The sequence below is a fragment of the Cavia porcellus genome, unplaced genomic scaffold (genome assembly GCF_034190915.1).
Source record: "Cavia porcellus strain 051 isolate PalLab524CR breed Dunkin Hartley unplaced genomic scaffold, mCavPor4.1 scaffold_23, whole genome shotgun sequence".
In the NCBI taxonomy this organism is placed as follows: domain Eukaryota; kingdom Metazoa; phylum Chordata; class Mammalia; order Rodentia; family Caviidae; genus Cavia; species Cavia porcellus.
This window is the reverse complement of record NW_026947506.1, coordinates 31461961-31478796: the sequence shown is the minus strand read 5'-3', so window position 1 is coordinate 31478796 and position 16836 is coordinate 31461961. Positions and strand designations below refer to the sequence as shown.

At 51.6% G+C, this 16836-nt stretch overlaps 1 protein-coding gene across 7 annotated transcripts in view; it reads left to right on the top strand.

Annotated features, from left to right (window-relative positions):
- Positions 1–234: 234 nt before the first annotated feature.
- The window catches only part of Mad1l1 (mitotic arrest deficient 1 like 1), a 308954-nt gene continuing 292352 nt past the window's right edge, over positions 235–16836 (top strand). For 2 of the 7 annotated variants that reach the window (XM_063234039.1, XM_063234036.1), the window contains exons 1-9: positions 235–392; positions 3744–3906; positions 6150–6290; positions 8705–8884; positions 11424–11548; positions 12122–12203; positions 13360–13490; positions 13613–13727; positions 15784–15845. In XM_063234039.1, the coding sequence (XP_063090109.1) occupies positions 3757–3906; positions 6150–6290; positions 8705–8884; positions 11424–11548; positions 12122–12203; positions 13360–13490; positions 13613–13727; positions 15784–15845 (986 nt within the window). In that variant the 5' untranslated portion in view covers positions 235–392; positions 3744–3756. Of the gene's footprint in view, positions 528–736; positions 1054–3743; positions 3907–6149; positions 6291–8704; positions 8885–11423; positions 11549–12121; positions 12204–13359; positions 13491–13612; positions 13740–15783; positions 15846–16836 lie in introns of all 7 variants that reach the window. The other 5 variants (XM_063234037.1, XM_013152624.3, XM_013152626.3 and 2 more) reach the window with 4 other exon arrangements.

The following is a 16836-nucleotide window of genomic DNA, read 5'->3' as shown; positions in this document are numbered from 1 at the left end:
AATGTAACTCACGGGTGATCTGATCTTCCTACATTGGATGCTGCTCTGGCAAAGGTCTCGCGGTCTGCTTTGAGGGCGTGGAGAGCTCTAGGAAAGCAAATACTCTGTATTTCAGTAGTAAATTATAAGGTTATATGCAAATGCACGCTGCTAAGATTCTGAGAAGCGTCAAGTGTGCTGAGAAATTTGTCCCCAAGAGGCCACTGTGGGGCGGTGCTATTTCACACACTACGGTGGGAGCCAGGCGGAGGTTGTGGAAGTGCGTCCCGAACGTTAGTGGAAGCTGGCCGACCGTGCCGAGGTTCGGCCTTTGGTTTCCAGTCCTTTCGGGGGGCCTTCCTGGAGTGGTCGGCTCGGGGTACGGACGCAAAAACCGTGGCTCAGAATTAGCGGTGCGTAGACTCGGTTCTTTATGATCGGCTTCCTTTGGGTCTCGCGAGAGTGCTGCGGCGACTCTCGCGATAAGTGGGCGCGGGTGAAGCGGAGGGAGATCCGAGCAGCGGCGGCAACAGCTAGCGCAGAGCTAGGTGAGCGGCTAGGGGCGGGGTGCATGGTCCCAGCAGCGGGTTCCCGAAGGTAGGGCACAAGAGCAACCCCCTTCTCTAGTCCCGACATCCCCGGGACCCCGTGCTGGGTTCGCGCTGCCCGGAGTTCGTGGCGCTCCTCCTGCCTCTGCTGTGCTAGTTGGCTTCTGTGCGGCGCTCGGGACTCCTGACCTGTGTTCGCTTTCTTTTAGCCTAGGTTCCCACCTGTCATCCTCCTGGCCCAGGTCTGCACAAGGACACTCTGGAGACCCGTGACCTGTCTGCCCACTCTAGGCACGGGCCCCATTCCAGCTCCTCCTGACTGGGGGACACCCGGAGACTCAAGACCTGACCTTGCCTCTCTAGGCATGGTCTCCATCTCTGCTCTTTCTGGCCTGGGTCTGCATGGTCTCCACCCCGAAGACTGTCAGACTTGTTCTTGTCCATTCGGACACTGTACCATTCCCTTCCTGCTGGCTGAGATCTGCATGGTCCCTCACTCTTGAGATCCCAGACTTGTTCTCTCCAGGTACCACCCCCACCCCGTTTCTGCTGGCTGAGCTCTTTATGGTGCCCAACCCTGGAGATCCTCTGACCTGTCCCCACCCCCTTTAGGCACTGTCCTCTTGCCTGCTTCTTCTTGCTGGGATCTGCAAATTTCCCTACCTTGGATACTTCCTTGGTCTGCCCTGGCCACTGGTAGTGGTTTGAAGCTCCTCCCTCTCTGTGGCATGAGGCCTAAATTGAATGGGTGGACCCAGCTAATGTTTGGTGAAGTGGTAGAGGCCGCTGTCCAAGGGTGACTTCTTACCCCACTGTCTCCCAGGCTGGCCAGGCCTGCCTGTGTTGGTGTGGCAGATGTGATTGTTGCTGTTCTTTTGTATTCAGTGGAGGAACTGTGTAGAGAGAGCCACCAGTGGGATCTGTAGAGGGTGCATGTGTTTGGACAAGGCAAGTGCGGAGTATTCAGGTGGTAGGATTGTTGATCACTTTTTAGGTTTCTGCCCCCATCCTTTGCTTGCTTGCTTGTTTTTTTTTTTTTTTTTTTTTTTTTTTTTTTTTTTGAGAGAGAGAGAGAGTGAATGCGTTTGGCTATGCAGCTTTGGATGACCTTAAATTCACTATACCCTAGGCTGGCCTTGAAGTCTCTGGTGATCTTTCTGCCTCAGCCTCCTGAATGCTGGCATTACAGGAGTGCACCACCATGCCTGACAGCCATCCTCTTACTGAAACCCTTAGGACAGTATGCTCCTGTCTCCCAGCTGAGGAATTCTCCAGAGCAGTTGAGGTTTTGAGGCCAGCTGGCTGGAAGGTCTGAGTCTCCGTAGAATATAGCCTGATGGTGTGCCTATGGGACAACCTGGTTCTAGGAAGTTGAAAATGCAGTATTCTTTTCCTCTTTATACCTTTCTTTCTGTCTTTCTTTCTCTTTTTTCTTTTTTTGCTGTGCTGGGGATTGAACACAGGACTTTACATATACTAGGCAAGTGCTGTGCCCATGTATGGGCTGCACCCCCAGCCCATACATGCAGTATTTTTTCATCTAGTGTGTTAGTGGGTCAGTACTCAGGGTTGGCATCTGGAAAAGAGGAGAAAAAGTGTGGTCCCGGTCTGATCTTGGCAGTGTAGAACTCTGCTGCATCCTACCATGCAGGCCTGGTCTGTCAGGTTCACAGCACCAGGAGAGCCTGTCCGTCTCCTTCTCACCCACTTTCTCTGGGTGATATGTGTGAGAGGGTACTTGACAAGGGTCTTGTTAAATGGGAAACTCAGTAAAAGGAAGCAAAGATTCTTAACTTTTTTTTGTGTGTGTGTGCTTTTTTTTTTTTTTTTTTTTTTGTCTTTTTCCTTTTTATCGGTACTGGGGATTGAACTCAAGACTGCCTGCTTGCAAGACAGGCGCTTATGCTACTGAGCTAAATCCCCAGCCCCAGATTCTTAACTTTTTAAAAATTTTTTAAAACTTTTTTTTTGTTTTTCAAGATAGGAACTTGTTCGGTTTCTCAGACTGGCCTTGAATTCAAGATCCTCCTGCCTCAGCCTCTCTAGTAGCTGGGATTTTTTTTTTCCTTTTGAGGGTTTGTGTGTGTTTCAATCTGAATTTTTTTTTTTTTTTTTGTCTTTTTTGAGACAGGATCTTGCTATGCTGGACTTGGGCTCACTTTGTAGCCCAGGCTGGTCTTGAATTTGGGACGATTCTTACGCCTTAGCTTCCTGAGTGCTGGAATTACAGGCATGCACCATCACGCCTGGCTCGGATTTTTTTTTTTTTTTAATTTAAAGGGAAATCAGCATGTTGCCTAAAAGCAATCAACTAGAATTGCCTCTTCCTAAGGAGAGAAACACTATATATCTTGGAGCACATGCTTTTTGTCTCTAAATGTACATGGCATGTTTCACTGGTCATAGGTGTGTTATGTGTGAGTGTGTGTAAAACTGTAGTAAGCACCGGTAGTTGGGGATGCAGAGATCTTTGTAGCTGCTGGCCATAGACCGTTTATATGTAGGCTTGTGGAACATAGGCAACCTTCAGAGCCACTAAGACCTGATTTGGATCTCTTCTGTGCCTTTCTGAAGTCTGTTTGGTCTTCTGTATAACCTATGTAAGGACACTGAATTCATCAAGTCTTGTGAAGACTGAACTGTTGTTGGAACTGTATAAGCAGAGTGTTGGTGAAACTGGCCTGCAATTGTGTACCACCTACAGTTTCAAAATTCAAGGCATTGACTGTGGTCCTCCCAGCAGCTTTGCAAAGCGGGTTATCACTGAGGCAGATTTCAAATGAGGAAAGTGAGGATCAAGAAGTGTGTTAGCTAAATATGGATACTTCTTTCTGGTGCCTGGCTGAAAGGAGTGATTTACTGACATTGTGATCATAATTGATTACTGTCACCCTTACGACCCTGGTGTAGGCTTTCTTTCCTGTACAGTCCCAGAGGTCAGATGTGCTCCTGCTAAGCAACTCTTTGGAGCTGCCTGTCCCTGTGGGTTGTCAGATCAGCCCTGTGACAGTAGCTTGGTGGCTGGGGGTTGGCAGTATGCTTTTATGGCTCATTTTCTGTCAGGTAGATTGGTGGTATGGGCTCCGAGATAACTGAAGAACATGGTCGTGGGCTCTGGTAGGGTGTTGGCGGGAGTGGACTGTGTAGAGGCACTGCAGATGGTGGCGCCTGATGGCATGTGGGGACGCTGACTCTGACCCTTCTTTTGTCTCCCAGTAAGTAGGCAGCCATGGAAGATCTGGGGGAGAACACCACTGTCTTGTCCACCCTGAGGTCCTTAAACAACTTCATTTCCCAGCGAGTGGAGGGAGAGTCTGGCTTGGATATGTCCACTTCTGCCTCAGGTTCTCTACAAATGCAGTACCACCAGAGCATACAGGTGAGTGATGGTGCTGGGCCGGTGGTCTCAGGCTCACACCGGGCCTATTCAAGTTCTCGCAGTTAGGCAGGCCAGTATTAGGTCACCCTGGAGGCCAGCCGGCTGTCTTCCAGATCTCACTGTGGGCATTCACCATTTTGGGGTGATAATCTCAAGTCTAGGCCCTGCCTTTACTAAAGACCTGCCTGCTTAGCACCCCATGAGTAGGTGTGCTCACACTTAAGGACTCATGGACACTAATGATAGTAGGGTCTGAAAGTTTCTTCACTTAATTGAGGATAAAACTCAAACTCCCTGGAAGCGTGAGCTCCAGAATTGTCCATCCAGGGTGCTGTCCTCTCAAAGATGTGACATGGAGAGACACAGGTACCAAGCAGCAGAACTGGGTATGTCACCTTTTTAGCCTATGGAGGGGTATATGCAGATTTTGGGGTGATTTTTGCAGTTAACTTGGTTATAGTCATACTTCACTTCACCTAAAGTTCTTGTGAGTTCTGTGGATCCAGTTGCAAAGGACTCAGGTCTCCTTAGGAGCCATGGGGTTTGTCCCACTTGCGGCTAGAGTGTCTGGGCCCCCAAGGAGGGAGAGGTGTCTTTCACTGCACCAGTGGCCGTAGTAGGCTGGCTTCCCTGTACACACCCTGCATGTGCTCTGAGGCATTCTGTCATGATGGCCTGTGTCAGTTGAGCTGGCTACTTCCTATCGCTCTCAGTCCTGCTGAGGCCTGTGCACTGCTTGACTAAAGGGTCAGGCTTTGTACGTGTTGGTTTGCTGAGTGATGGAGTTCCTATTAGAGCACAAGGTTGCTCACTGCCCTTTCTTGGCAAGGTCTATTCTTTATTCAAGGTTAGGCTTTTATATTTCAATTTATTAACACTCATGGCTTCTGCCTACTAAATGCCAGTGGCAGACACATTCTATTCATCTGTGACAGTTACAAGTGTCTCCAGACAGTGCCCTAAGTCCCCTTGGGGCAAGGTTGTCTCCTGTGGGAAACCATCCCTCTAGCCCAATGGTTCTCTTGCTTTCAAATACAGTTAAATGTGGCTGGAGGCGATGCTGACTCAGTAAATGTGGGTGCAGCCTGAGGTTCTGCATGTGCGTCTCTACAGCTGGCTGGCAAAGGCTCTGGCTCACAGGGAGTCACTGATGCAACTGTATGATGCATTGTCTGAGACCCTCTGAAATTCGTGTTACCTGTCTTTATCTACCCCTCTGACTAGGCTGATTTCTAAGATAGTATCCTAATACCAGGTCCTGGAAGACACTAACCTTCTATGCCTTCAGTCCAGTACTAACTAGGTGTTGCTGCAGATATAATGGGATTTTACAGATATCATTAAGGTCTTGCCAGGCATAGTGGCTTTCAGTACTCTGGAAGATTCAAAGCTTGAGCCCACCTGCGCGATTTAGTAACTTAGTGAGACCTTGTCTCAAACAAATGAAAAAGGGCCGGGGATGTAGCTATGTGGAAAGGCACTGAGTTTAATCCTGAAAGGGAGAAAAAGGAGTCCCTGAGTGAGGCTGACCTAATGACAGGGCCTTTTAAGAGTCTGCATCTGAGCTGGGTGTGGTGGCACATGCCTGTATTCTCCGCACTTGGGAGGCTGAGGTAGAAGAGTCACAAAGAGTTCAAAGCCAGCCTGGGCTACATTTTGAGTTCAGGGTCAGCGTGAACTGCAAAGTGAGATTCTGTCTTAAAAAAAAATAGTCTGGGTTCAGATTTCAGAGATAGAGAAGTCAACAGCAGAGAGACTGGATTCAGAGCAGAAGTGGGAGATGGTATATTTGTGGCCCTAAAGACACTGGCTGTTCCTGGTGCTGACTGCAGCAGGAGATGGACTTTGGTTCTCTACCTGGGTGCTTCCCAGAGGGTCCTGAGTTGCAGAGAACATGTCCTGGCAGAGTGTATTTAAGGTTTTTATTCTTAAGTGCCCTGATCAGAGAACCCCTGTGTGGCCTTCGAATTGACAAAACTGTCACCACATTAATAGGTGGTGTTTGTCGCAGGTTGTTACACAGCTATAGAAAACTCATATTCCCTGTTTCCTAGAGCAGGTGCACCTGCTATCATCTTAAAATACCCCTTTCCCTTTTCATCCTTTCTTGACGTTTACTTGTTGCCTCCCACCTGTTTGTCACTTGGGTTCCAGCCTGGTGCAGGCCCTTAGGGAGTGTGTTGGGCCACTCACCTCTCACCTTGCTTAACACAGCTTCTGTTTCTCTTCTGGTCTGACCTCAGTTGGAGGAAAGAGCCGAGCAGATCCGCTCTAAGTCCTACCTCATCCAGGTGGAGCGGGAGAAGATGCAGATGGAGCTGAGTCACAAGCGGGCGCGTGTGGAGCTGGAGAAGGCAGCCAGCACCAGTGCCAGGAACTACGAGGTGGGTCCAGGTGGGGTGGGCCTGGCTATCAGCCCTGGGAGGCAGGGGCTATGCACTCTGCTTAGCAGAACCTGACCAGTGGAGGCCCGAGGGCCTCTGCATCCTGGTGCCAGGGCTTTCCTCAGAGACCACCTACTGCTGTGGATCCGGGGGTCAGCTGTATCGGGAAGGTTGCAAAAGGGAGCCCCTTGCTGCATTTGATGCTTGGTGAGGCCATGGTGTGGCAGACTCGCTTCCTCTGGGTCTCTGTTTTCTCTTCCCTCTGGAATAGAGGTCTGGCAGAAATGACAGGTGGTGCAAAGGTGACCACAGATTGGAAAAGTCACTGAGCTGTGTGAGGGTCTCAGTGTCTGTGCTGTGTCTTACGGGGGTGCATACAGATCCTCAGCCAAATGCCTCTACTTGGCGGCTGCTGGTTTGCTGGGGATGTCCCAGGACAGCTGAGAAAGCACAGCCCCATGACTCCGGGGAAGGGGGTTCTTTACTTTGTTTTGATTAACAGCTTTATGCCAGGGTTTTCAGTAAGTGCTGATCAGTTTTGGAAACGCTGCCAAGATCCAGGCAGGGTATCGGGCCAGGGAGTCTCCTGGCATCCCTGCAGGCCTGCTTCTTGCCATGCTTGCATATTCACACACTTCCTGAGTTCCTGTGCAGGTAGCTGACGTCTTCCAGGGTGTGATGCTAATTGGGTTCATTTCTGGCTGTGATGTGTTATGTGAGCTCTGTGAGCCAAGAATTTGAAGTGCTTTGTTTTAGGGCTACAGATACTGCAGCAGCACTGATGGTATAGCCCAGGCTCTCAGGCAAAGGCAGGGCTCCCGGCTACTGCAGCTTCTCTGAGTAGAGTTCCTTGAAGGCAGGCTCTGCTGCTGCCCTGGTCCCTAGTGCTCAGAAGCAGTGGTGGTACCTTGCAGGAGCTGTGGGAATGTTTGAATGAGTAAGGATTTGCTAAGGGGTCTATGCGTCTCTCTCTGTAGAACAGAAGTAGGGATGGCTGAGCTTGGATCTGTCCAGGCCAGGCTTGAGCTGCCTTTCCTTCTCTGCTCCCAGACACTGCTCACTGGGGCCCAGGAACCATTGGATTTTTCCTAGAACCTTGGGCCTCTATGTCAGTTTTTCAGGAACTGCCAGTTTGGTGGTGGGTGCGTAGGACTAGACAGGTGGTCTCTCACCTGGAAGCACCATTAGGTGGTAAGACTTCGGGGTTAAGGACTAAGGACCTACCCAAACTCGCCATCTGTACTCAGGACTGGTGATACCTACAGTTACAAGTGGTCTGGCTCCAGTTGTGCTGCTCAGGCCCTGCACAGGAAGAGTGCTTTGTTTTTTATTTTAGGGTGCTGGTGACCAAACCCAGGGTGTTGTACATGCTAAGTATGTGCCTGTCTCTGAACCTCATCCTGGTCCCTCAGTAGAACATGCTTGTTCTGCTTTGCAGAACAGTCCCCTGGCTGTTTTGAGGCTGCACGTGCAGTCTCTGTCTCCTTGAGTCCCTTTGAGGTATGCATCAGCCTTCCCTCTGAGAGATCATGACCCCATCTGTGCCTTTATTTACCCTTTCCTATTTTGGGTTGGAGTGTCCTGAACAAGGATGCTTGAGCCATTCTTCTGAGTAGGACTGGCTGTAAAAGTAAGAGGGAGCTTGTGTAGGAAGCTTCTTGCTGGGAGCAGGGCGAGAGGTCACCAGGGTGCTGGGCTGTAGGTTACCAGCATTCACTGCTTTTTTGTCCTGGGGTTTGACTCCTCCTTTGTGGTCTCTTCTCTGTGGGTAATGGGGAACCCTTTGGTTTCCCATGGATTGTTAGGGCCAGGAGGTCTGAGCTGAAGTCTTAGTTCTGTCCAGCATGAGCTGCACGGACTCCCTGAGGTGACTAGTGGTGACTCTGAAGCTGTGACTGAGAGGATGCACATTCTTGCAGATCTGGCCCAGTGTGGACCATTCTCTGTCTATAGGCTGATGTCCATTTTGCCTGTCCCTGCCCTGGTCATCTGCTTATTGAGGGAATGCCGACTCATTTGAGGATGGCTTCAGTGGGTTAGACAAGATCTGCTGGTAGTGCAAAAGCTCAGCTGTACTCCAAGGTTGATTCAGAATTTTAGATTTTCCATGCTCCATCTCTTCTTACAAAGATGATTGCTATGAGCAGACGGTGCAGTAAACAAGTGGTGTGATCCATGCCAAGTGCCCTCCTGGGGCCCTGATTTCATGTAGCGGGAGAAACTGGATGGCCTTGCTACCATGGCAGGGACACTGGCTTTGGCCCAGGCCTGCCCTGATTTGGGTTTTGGGCCTGTCTGTTTCTTCTGGGGGATCTGAGTAGCCCGTCTAAGGGAGGAGTAGGGCAGGGCAGGGCGCTGGGCACTCCACTTAGGGTTACATCTTCATCTGGCCAACTTCTCTCCTTTCTCCCCAGCGTGAGGTTGACCGTAATCAGGAGCTCCTGGCGCGCCTCCGGCAGTATCAGGACCGAGAGGCTGAAGCAGAGGAGAAGATGAGGGAGCAGCTGGAGCGCCATAGGGTGTGCAGACAGAACCTGGACTCTGCCAGCCAGCAGTTGCGGGAGCAGGAGAACAGCCTGGCCGTAGCCAGCGAGGTGAGCACGGGCTTGTGCTGCAGTGAGGGCCCTCCCACTCTGTGGGTCATCTTGCTTTATCTGTTATCCAAGGAGAGAAAATGAATGCATTCCCAGCTGCACCATGGTGGCATCATGACATTTTCAGTTTCAAATTACACTTTTTACTTGTGCATCTACAGTTTTTGTATAGTTGTGACCATAGTAAAATTGCTAGTTTTCTATCCTTTAGTTTGTAGTTAAGAAGTCAAGCAATCTTTGGTCTTTGTAATTGAGGATTTTGTCATTTTTGAGTGTTTGTTTCTTGTATTTCCCTCACGTGTCTCTGGCAGATAGTGTCTTGTGTATAGCCTGTTGGTACCTGTCACAGTGTTTTGTGTGGACAGAACCTAGAATCAGGGTGATAGGAGGCTGAGGCAGCTCTCTGAGTGTTGCAGGGTTGACTGATGTACCCTTCCCTGTCCTGGTTGGTGGGATGCTTGGGCACTATTTTCTTTTTTCCTAGAAGATGTAAGTAAGTGCCTCTAGCTTTGCATGTCTTTGATATCAGCAAAGTCTGTTACCATTTCCTGCCATCGAGGAATGCCTTTGAACCTGAGCACATGGAACTGCAGTCCATGATTAGGCTCTGAGTGTTTCAGAGACAGCCCAAACATTGGTGCTGGTGGGTACTGGACTCCTCTGACCTTCCTGTCCCATTTCTGCAATGTTCAAGATTGCAGGCAGCAAGAAGACCTGGATGAGCACTGGGCCTGGGTGAGGGCTGTGTGGTGCTATCAGTATTCCATCTCTGGGCTTCGTTCTCCTCCTGGTAGATTCTCCAGGTGGCTGCAGGGTGTTTTTGGCATGGCAGTGCCAGGGAGCATGCTCCGGTGGTTCCTGCATCTATCTGCTGCCATGATTGCTGGCAAGACAGGAGACAAGCCCAGCTTCCAGAGAAGCTGGCCCCTGCCCTGCATGCTCGCCTGTGCTGTGGGTCCCAGTCCTGTGTTCTGGGTGATGCCGCCATTCCTTGCCGGAGAGGAGCCACACATAGCCTCAGGAGGAAAGCAGAAAAAGTGGCCCTGTCTAGACTACTTGGGTGTGAAGTAGCACCTCCTCAGAAAGGTCCTCCTGGCAACTCAGTCCATGGTCACAGGCCCCTGCCCCGGACTGCATGCTTCTGTCATGCTTCTGAATTATAATGCTCCTTACTCTGCAGTTCTCCTGTTCACCTGTTTGTTTGCTGAATGTCTGACCTCCCCCATATCCGTCCTTCATTAGAATGGCTGTCTCTGGCTGGCCTTGATGTCCGGTGTGTGTTTATTAAGTTCATTAGGACCTCTCAAGGAAGGGCTTATTTTTGATTCCTTCATTCTATTTTGAGTGCCAGACTAGTGCTCCCTGTTGTCCTAAGTGAGATGTGTGGATTGCTGGAGTGGGGGAGGCTGTGTGGTAAATAGTACTGGTATATTTCAGTGGGCCCTGGGTTGGTGCAGCTTCTTTGGAGCAGGGAACTGAGTCTGTGGCCTCTATGTTTGCGAAAGGTGCTACTTGGGCAGATGCCCCGGGCCCCTAGTCACCCAGGTGGTGCACCAGCATCCTTCTTGTGGGGAGTTTGCTGGAACCACTGTCTTGCCTTCTGTGTGCAAGTTTCATGGAGTTAATACTAAAACATTTGCCTGATTAATTTTTGTGACATTGGGCTGGGGATGTGGTTCAATGGTAGACCTCTTGCCTTGTATTCACAAGACCCTGGGTTCAATCCCCAGTACCACCAATAAAAATAAAAATAAAAAAAATCTGTGACACTATGAAGTGGACTTGGCCAGTGTACTCTTTCCCTCAGAGAGCTTCAGTGGGAGGGCGCCAGATGAGTGTGGTGACAGGACAGGAGCAGTTCCTTTATGTGACTGTCAGTGTGTTAGTGGACTTGCTGTCCTGTCCTGGGGGCTTCTGGATGGGCACTGCTGGCTTTGCCTTGGGGTTACCACCTACTATGAGCACATGGCCACCCAGCAGTGCCCAGCGCATCTGGCTGGCCTGGGGGTTCTGTGTCCTCACTGACTGCTGGCATGGTGATAGGACTGATGTGGGTAAGGAAGGGGTTGTAGGCTGGCAGCATGATGACTACACCAGCTAGATGTGGACCCTGTGGGCATGTTACCAGGCATGAAGGCTAACTGGTATCAGGCCCAAGAGCCACTCATTCTGGCTTTTAGTTTGAGAGCCCCTCAGTGGGACCAGCTTTCCTAGACGCTGCTGTGACCTGCATCTGTCTCTTATCTCATGTGGAGCATGAAGCAAGGCCTTGCAATGGGATGGCTTCTGTCTCTGCTACCCAGATGCACCTTCCTCAGGAGAGGAGCTCTTCTTTCCCCAGGCAGCAGATGGGAGGTGACAGGCTCTTCTTTTTCCTTTGGTACCAGGAATCGAACTTAAGACCTCAGGCTTGCCAGCCAGGTGCTGTGCCGCTGAGCTCTGTTCCTGACCCAGGCTCTTCTTTTTGCCCCTCATCTCCTGTGAAGGCCAGGCTTGCCTCTATGTAGGCCTGGCCTCTGCATACTGCCTCTGTTTTCAGACGATTGGCACCTTGAAGGGACAAGTCTCAGAGCTGCAGTGGAGCTTGATGGACCAGGAGGTGCAAGTGAAGCGACTGGAGTCCGAGAAGCAGGAGCTCCAGGAGCAGCTGGACCTGCAGCACAGGTGAGGGGTGTGGACCCACAGGATGGTCAGACACTGAGTCACTTAGGCCGGAACAGTGAGTGCCAGAATAGGGGGCATCTGAAATGTTCGTGAGTTGGAACAGGGGTGGGGCAGCAGGCTTCCAGAGAAGGTGTTTTTCCGAGCTGGATTTTGAAGTGTGTGCAGGACCTCCTGGAGTTGTATGGGCTGTGGGTGGGAAAGGTTGTTCCAGGTATAGGGCATACAGTAGGCAAGGCAGGGATGTGTGAGGTGCTAGCTGGGGCATGAAGTTCCCTCCTGAGGAGTTGACCCTTTTCCTCACTAGTACTGTTGGAGATATGTCTGCTCCCTAGGGAAGAAGAGCAGTCATACTTAAATTGCCCCATCCCAACTTCACCAGGGCTGCTGGGCATGTGAGCAGAGTGGTGCCCAGAGTTCTGTGGGTCTAGATTCCTCACTGTAACCCCTCCCAGTGTTCAAGGCCTCAGAGCCAGGGCAAGCCACTCTAGGTCTTGGGTACCCCTGTACCATGTAGGTGTGGGTCCATGCAGAGACTCAGGCTGATCTGTTCCTAAACCTGATGTATTCTTACAGAAAATGGCAGGAAGCAAATCAGAAAATTCAGGAACTCCAGGCCAGCCAGGAAGCCAAAGCAGATCAGGAACAGAAGATTAAGGTGAGTCACTGTGTGTCAGGCTCTGGACACGCATCCTATAGATAGGGTAGTCTCTGCCCTCCTGCCACCCACAGACCTTTCTGAGCCAGTGGTGTTTCAGTGACATTTGTGAGTGTTAGCTGGTTGTCTCCTGCATGCCAGGTACCATGTTAGGTGCCAGGGAGGCCGTGGTTATTGGGATAGGCACTTCTGCTTATAGAAGTTCACATTCTAGTGGCAGATACACAAGAAACAAGGATAAAAGTAGATGTTGAAGGTGGTGGGAAGTGGGCTGGAGAGGTAGAAACCCTAATCTAGGGCTTATGATCAGAGCATGCCTGAGCTGAGTTCGTGTGATGCAAGGTCAGGCCTCGCTTCTTCACTGTGGGTGACACTTCTGGAGAAACGGTGTCTTGAGTTCCTTTCCATGGCTTTCTGTTGCCTTCAGAGTAACATCCAGGCTCTGTGGGAGGCCTGTGCTGCCAGCTGCCTGTGGTCCTCCAACAGTGGGTGCCTGGGCAGGTCTCAAGCATCCAGACTTTGCTCCTGTTCTCCTGGGCTGCCAGTTCAGCCAGCATCCTGGCTTCCTTCTCCTTGCACCTCATCCCTCCTTCTGCAGCCCCAGGCTTGTGAACAGCCTGATTTGTCTTTGGTGTCACTTGGTCCCTGTCATTTGATCTGTTCCCTAGACAACACTGAGCTCCACGGGAGCTTATTTATTGCCTTGGTTCTAGTTGCATACGCTGCTTGTTCTGTGACTCGTCACAGAAGCCAGTGCTGTACTGATGAGTCCCAAGGTGGCAGACTGAAGGAAAGTCTGTCCTCGCAGTTGGAGCACACTCGCTTGTGGCAGGTGCTGCAGGAGGCAGATGTCGCACTGAGAATGTCTGGGCAGTTGTGTGGCAGACTTCCGTTTCCTGAGACTGAGGGCGGGGCGATGGTATGGATGGGTGCTGGCGCACAGCAGGCAGGCTGCTCCTGAAGCACCTGGCAGGACCGGCCCACCTAGTGCAGTGGGGGAAGCCTTCCTGTAGGAGGGACGTCTGCTGTGCTGGCAGCAGGGAGTCCCTATGCTTTCACTCCCTGTCATTCCGCCTTTATGGAGTGGCTTGTAGGGGATCCTCCTGGCTTGTACCTTCCACCCTGAATTCTCTGTGTCCCTGCCTGCCTCTGTCAGGACCTGGAGCAGAAACTGTGCCTGCAGGAGCAGGATGCCGCCGTCGTGAGGAACATGAAGTCTGAGCTGCTGCGGCTGCCCAGGGTGGAGCGGGAGCTGAAGCGGCTTCGGGAGGAGAATGCACACCTGCGGTGAGGGGCCAAGGACTTGGGGCTCAGTGGAGGTAGGGTTTATGGGGCAGGTGCCTAACTCTTGCCCTCTAGTTCTACGCCAGCCTATGTGATTGCTGGAGTGACTGTTTTTAACACTGCAGGGAGATGAGAGATACCAATGGGCTGCTCATGGAGGAGCTGGAAGGGCTGCAGCGACGGCTGGGCCGCCAGGAGAAGATGCAGGAAGCTCTGGTCGGCCTGGAGCTGGAGAAGGAGGTGAGGGTCCTGGTGAGTGGGCTATGCCTGCAGGGCTCTCCTCTGCCCTCCCAGTGGACCCCGGGCATCTGTCACATGCGGCAGCTGGTCTCCTGCGCTGTGGCTGTGGATGTGGTGTTGTGCTGAAAAGATGAAACAGCAGAGGAATTACTGTGGGTGACGGGTGAGCTTGCTGATCTGCTGGCTGCAATGGGGGAGGACCCTGCCTTGTCCAGGTGGGCTGTGCACTTGCAGGAAGGTGAGGGGGCTGTCTAGGTGTTGCTGGTTGTGTGGATGAAGGAAGAAGCCCTAAGCCAAGCGATGCAGGCACTTCTAGAACCTAGAAAAGCAGGAGATGGCCTATCAGGAACCTCCAAGAGGAACCAGTCCTGGTCACACCTCAATTTTAGCCCAGTGAAACCTGGTTTGGGTTTCTGAATTAAAGTGCTGTAAGAGAATTAGTGTCGAGATCACTGAGTTTGTGCAGAAAATCTGTGTAGATGGTGAGTCAGGGAGGAAATGACAGGCGATGCCTGCAAGGCAGACGTGGAGGAGACCTGTGCTTGTTGTCTTCTCTCTGTGTCTGCCCTTGTGACTCACTGGTGGCACTGTGTGGGAAGAGGCCCATGCTTGGTAGAAGGAGACCGCTCTAGGCAGAGAAGCTCCCTCTGTTGCTTGGTGTCAATGAGTTGGTGCCAGAGCTTAGGCCTGCTGGCTCCTTGGGTCTTTGTCCTTCATGCTGCTTCCTCATGGTCACTCTTGCCCTCCTCCCCTGGTTTGTCTGCCATGCACCAGGCCACCATTCCCCATCCTGTCCCAGTCTGGAGGAGAGTAAATCTAAGTCTGCATTTTATCCCTGTCCACTGCCCCCACATTGCATCGGCCAACTCCTGAGCTGCCCCTTGGGTCCTGTGCATCCTGGTCCTGTTCGGAGGTGCAGGAGAGGTGAGGGTCCACTGGGGTGCAGACCTCCGTGAATAGTCCCAGCAGTGGCTTGCTGTTGGTATACTCCTCCCTGAGACGGGCTTTTGGGGTGTGGGGGACAGGCTGGAGAGATGTTTCCATGCCAATTACTTGTCTCTGTTTGCCTTGACGTAGTTTAAAGAAATTTAAGAAATTATTTAAGACTGGGGGCTGTGGAGCCATGCCTAGTTCAAAGCCCTGGCGTGGATGCTCAATGGCTGTGTGATGCTGGGCCTGTTCTTAGCTGCACTTTGTCTCTGTACACTCGAGGAATACTGACAGTGTCTGCCTCATGCTGGTACATAGTGCACATGCCACAGCATTGGGCGCAGGAATGTTGTCAGCCAGGCCCCTCCAACAGCTGGAGGGGCCTTGGAAATGTTTGGCTGAACCCCTGGTGATGCAGGGCACCAGGAAGATGTGAGAGGAAGCCAGATCAAAAGTGTGTGGTTCTTAGCCAGGCTTTGATGGTACACCCCTGTGATTCTTGGTCTTGAGAGGCTGAGGCAGGATTGCTGTGAGCTCAAGGCCAACCTGAACTACATAGTGAGACCCGGTCTCAAAAACAAAAATGAGAACAAAAAGCAAAGCAAAGCAAAGAAAGATAAACCATGTGTTTCTTGCTCTCAGACTGCTTCAGGTGGGAAGGCTGTGAGGCTCAGCTTCTGGGACTTGGGCTGTCTTGGAGCAGTGTGTGAGCGATGCCGCACCACTTTGTTCTTCAGGCTGGCCACCCTGGCCATGCGCCCTGGGGCCTGCTAGTCCTAACCTGCTTTGGGGTATGTGTATATGGGGTGGGGATTTGGCTGTAAGATGGAATTTCTTCCTGGAACTTGGCATCCAGGGCCCAGCTCTGCAGCCTGTGTCATATTCCTTGTAGCTTGCTGGTTCCTGCTTAGATTTATGGACCGAGCGGGGTGAGGCTGAGCACGCAGTGAAACTTCACCGGGGAGCAGTCAGGCTGCCTCAGAGCAGATGTGGAGCATTTGTCTGTCTAAGCTTAGGGATGTGGCAGACTTTCTGATACATCGGGAGACTTACGCTGTCATCATCCGTTTGCTTAAATGTCACTTGACACACACTGATGGGGACATGGCTTCGACTGTCTTTCCAGAGGCTGCTGACAAAGCTGCAAAGCTGGGAGATACTGGACCAGACCACAGGCTTGAACCTCAGGTGGGTGCAGCTGTCCCTCTCCCCCCCGGGCTGCTGGTGTCCATACCAGTCCACAGGCGAGTGGGTGGGTGGCGCCTCCTTGCTTGGTGTCCTCTTGGTCATGCTTGTTTGCGGCTGGCAGTGTGTGTGGTGGTGGTGGGGGGGCTCTTGTCTCATGCTACCCAGGTTTAATGAGGCGCTGGAGCTGTGGGAGGGAAATGGAACTGTGTGGCTCTTGTGTGCTGAAGTCTTTTACCACCTCTGCTGAAAACCAGACTACTTAGAGCAGCGAGGGGGCGGCTGTCTGATGCCCTGCATTGTCAGGCTTGTTAGAGGATTCTGTATGCTGAGGAAGTAATTGCTTTGGGGAAGAATCATTTCTCCTAGGTGATTGTAATCACCAGGGATGAACTGAGATTTAGGATTCAGAAAAAAACCCCTATCATAGCAGAGGATTCTTGTCCCATTTGGGCGCCTGTAGTATCTTCTTGCAGGCAGTCTATCATTGCCAGTGGGTGCGTACAGAGTGGGCCACAGATCAGCTGCTGGGCAGCCCACCTCTGGGTGCTAGGCATTGTGTCTGACAAAGGATGGAGGTGTTCCCATTGCTGATCCCATCTGTCCATTACTCGATCTCCAGCAGCACATCACCTGTGGCCCGTCCATTACCTGCTGTGGTCATTGCAGACTATTATCCCCTTATGGTTGTCCTATCTGCTCCCTGTCCCAAGGAGAGTGCAGCCTGGTCTCTCAGATGGGCCATTGGAACCTGAGCACAGGACTGTGGGGTTTAGGGAGCTTTTGTTTTATTTGCTTATGGGATATTTAGACTTTTGGCTTTCCGATTATCTTTCCTGATGCTCTGTAAAATGAAGCCAGGATCGAGACTTTCTTAATGAGCTGAGCCTTTGTGTCCTGTTGTTATATTGTCCGTTGCCATCTCTGGAACCTGCCAGCTTCTGAGCAGCAGTGTTGGCTTCAGTTCTTTGTCACTTAACTGTGCCTCTCAATT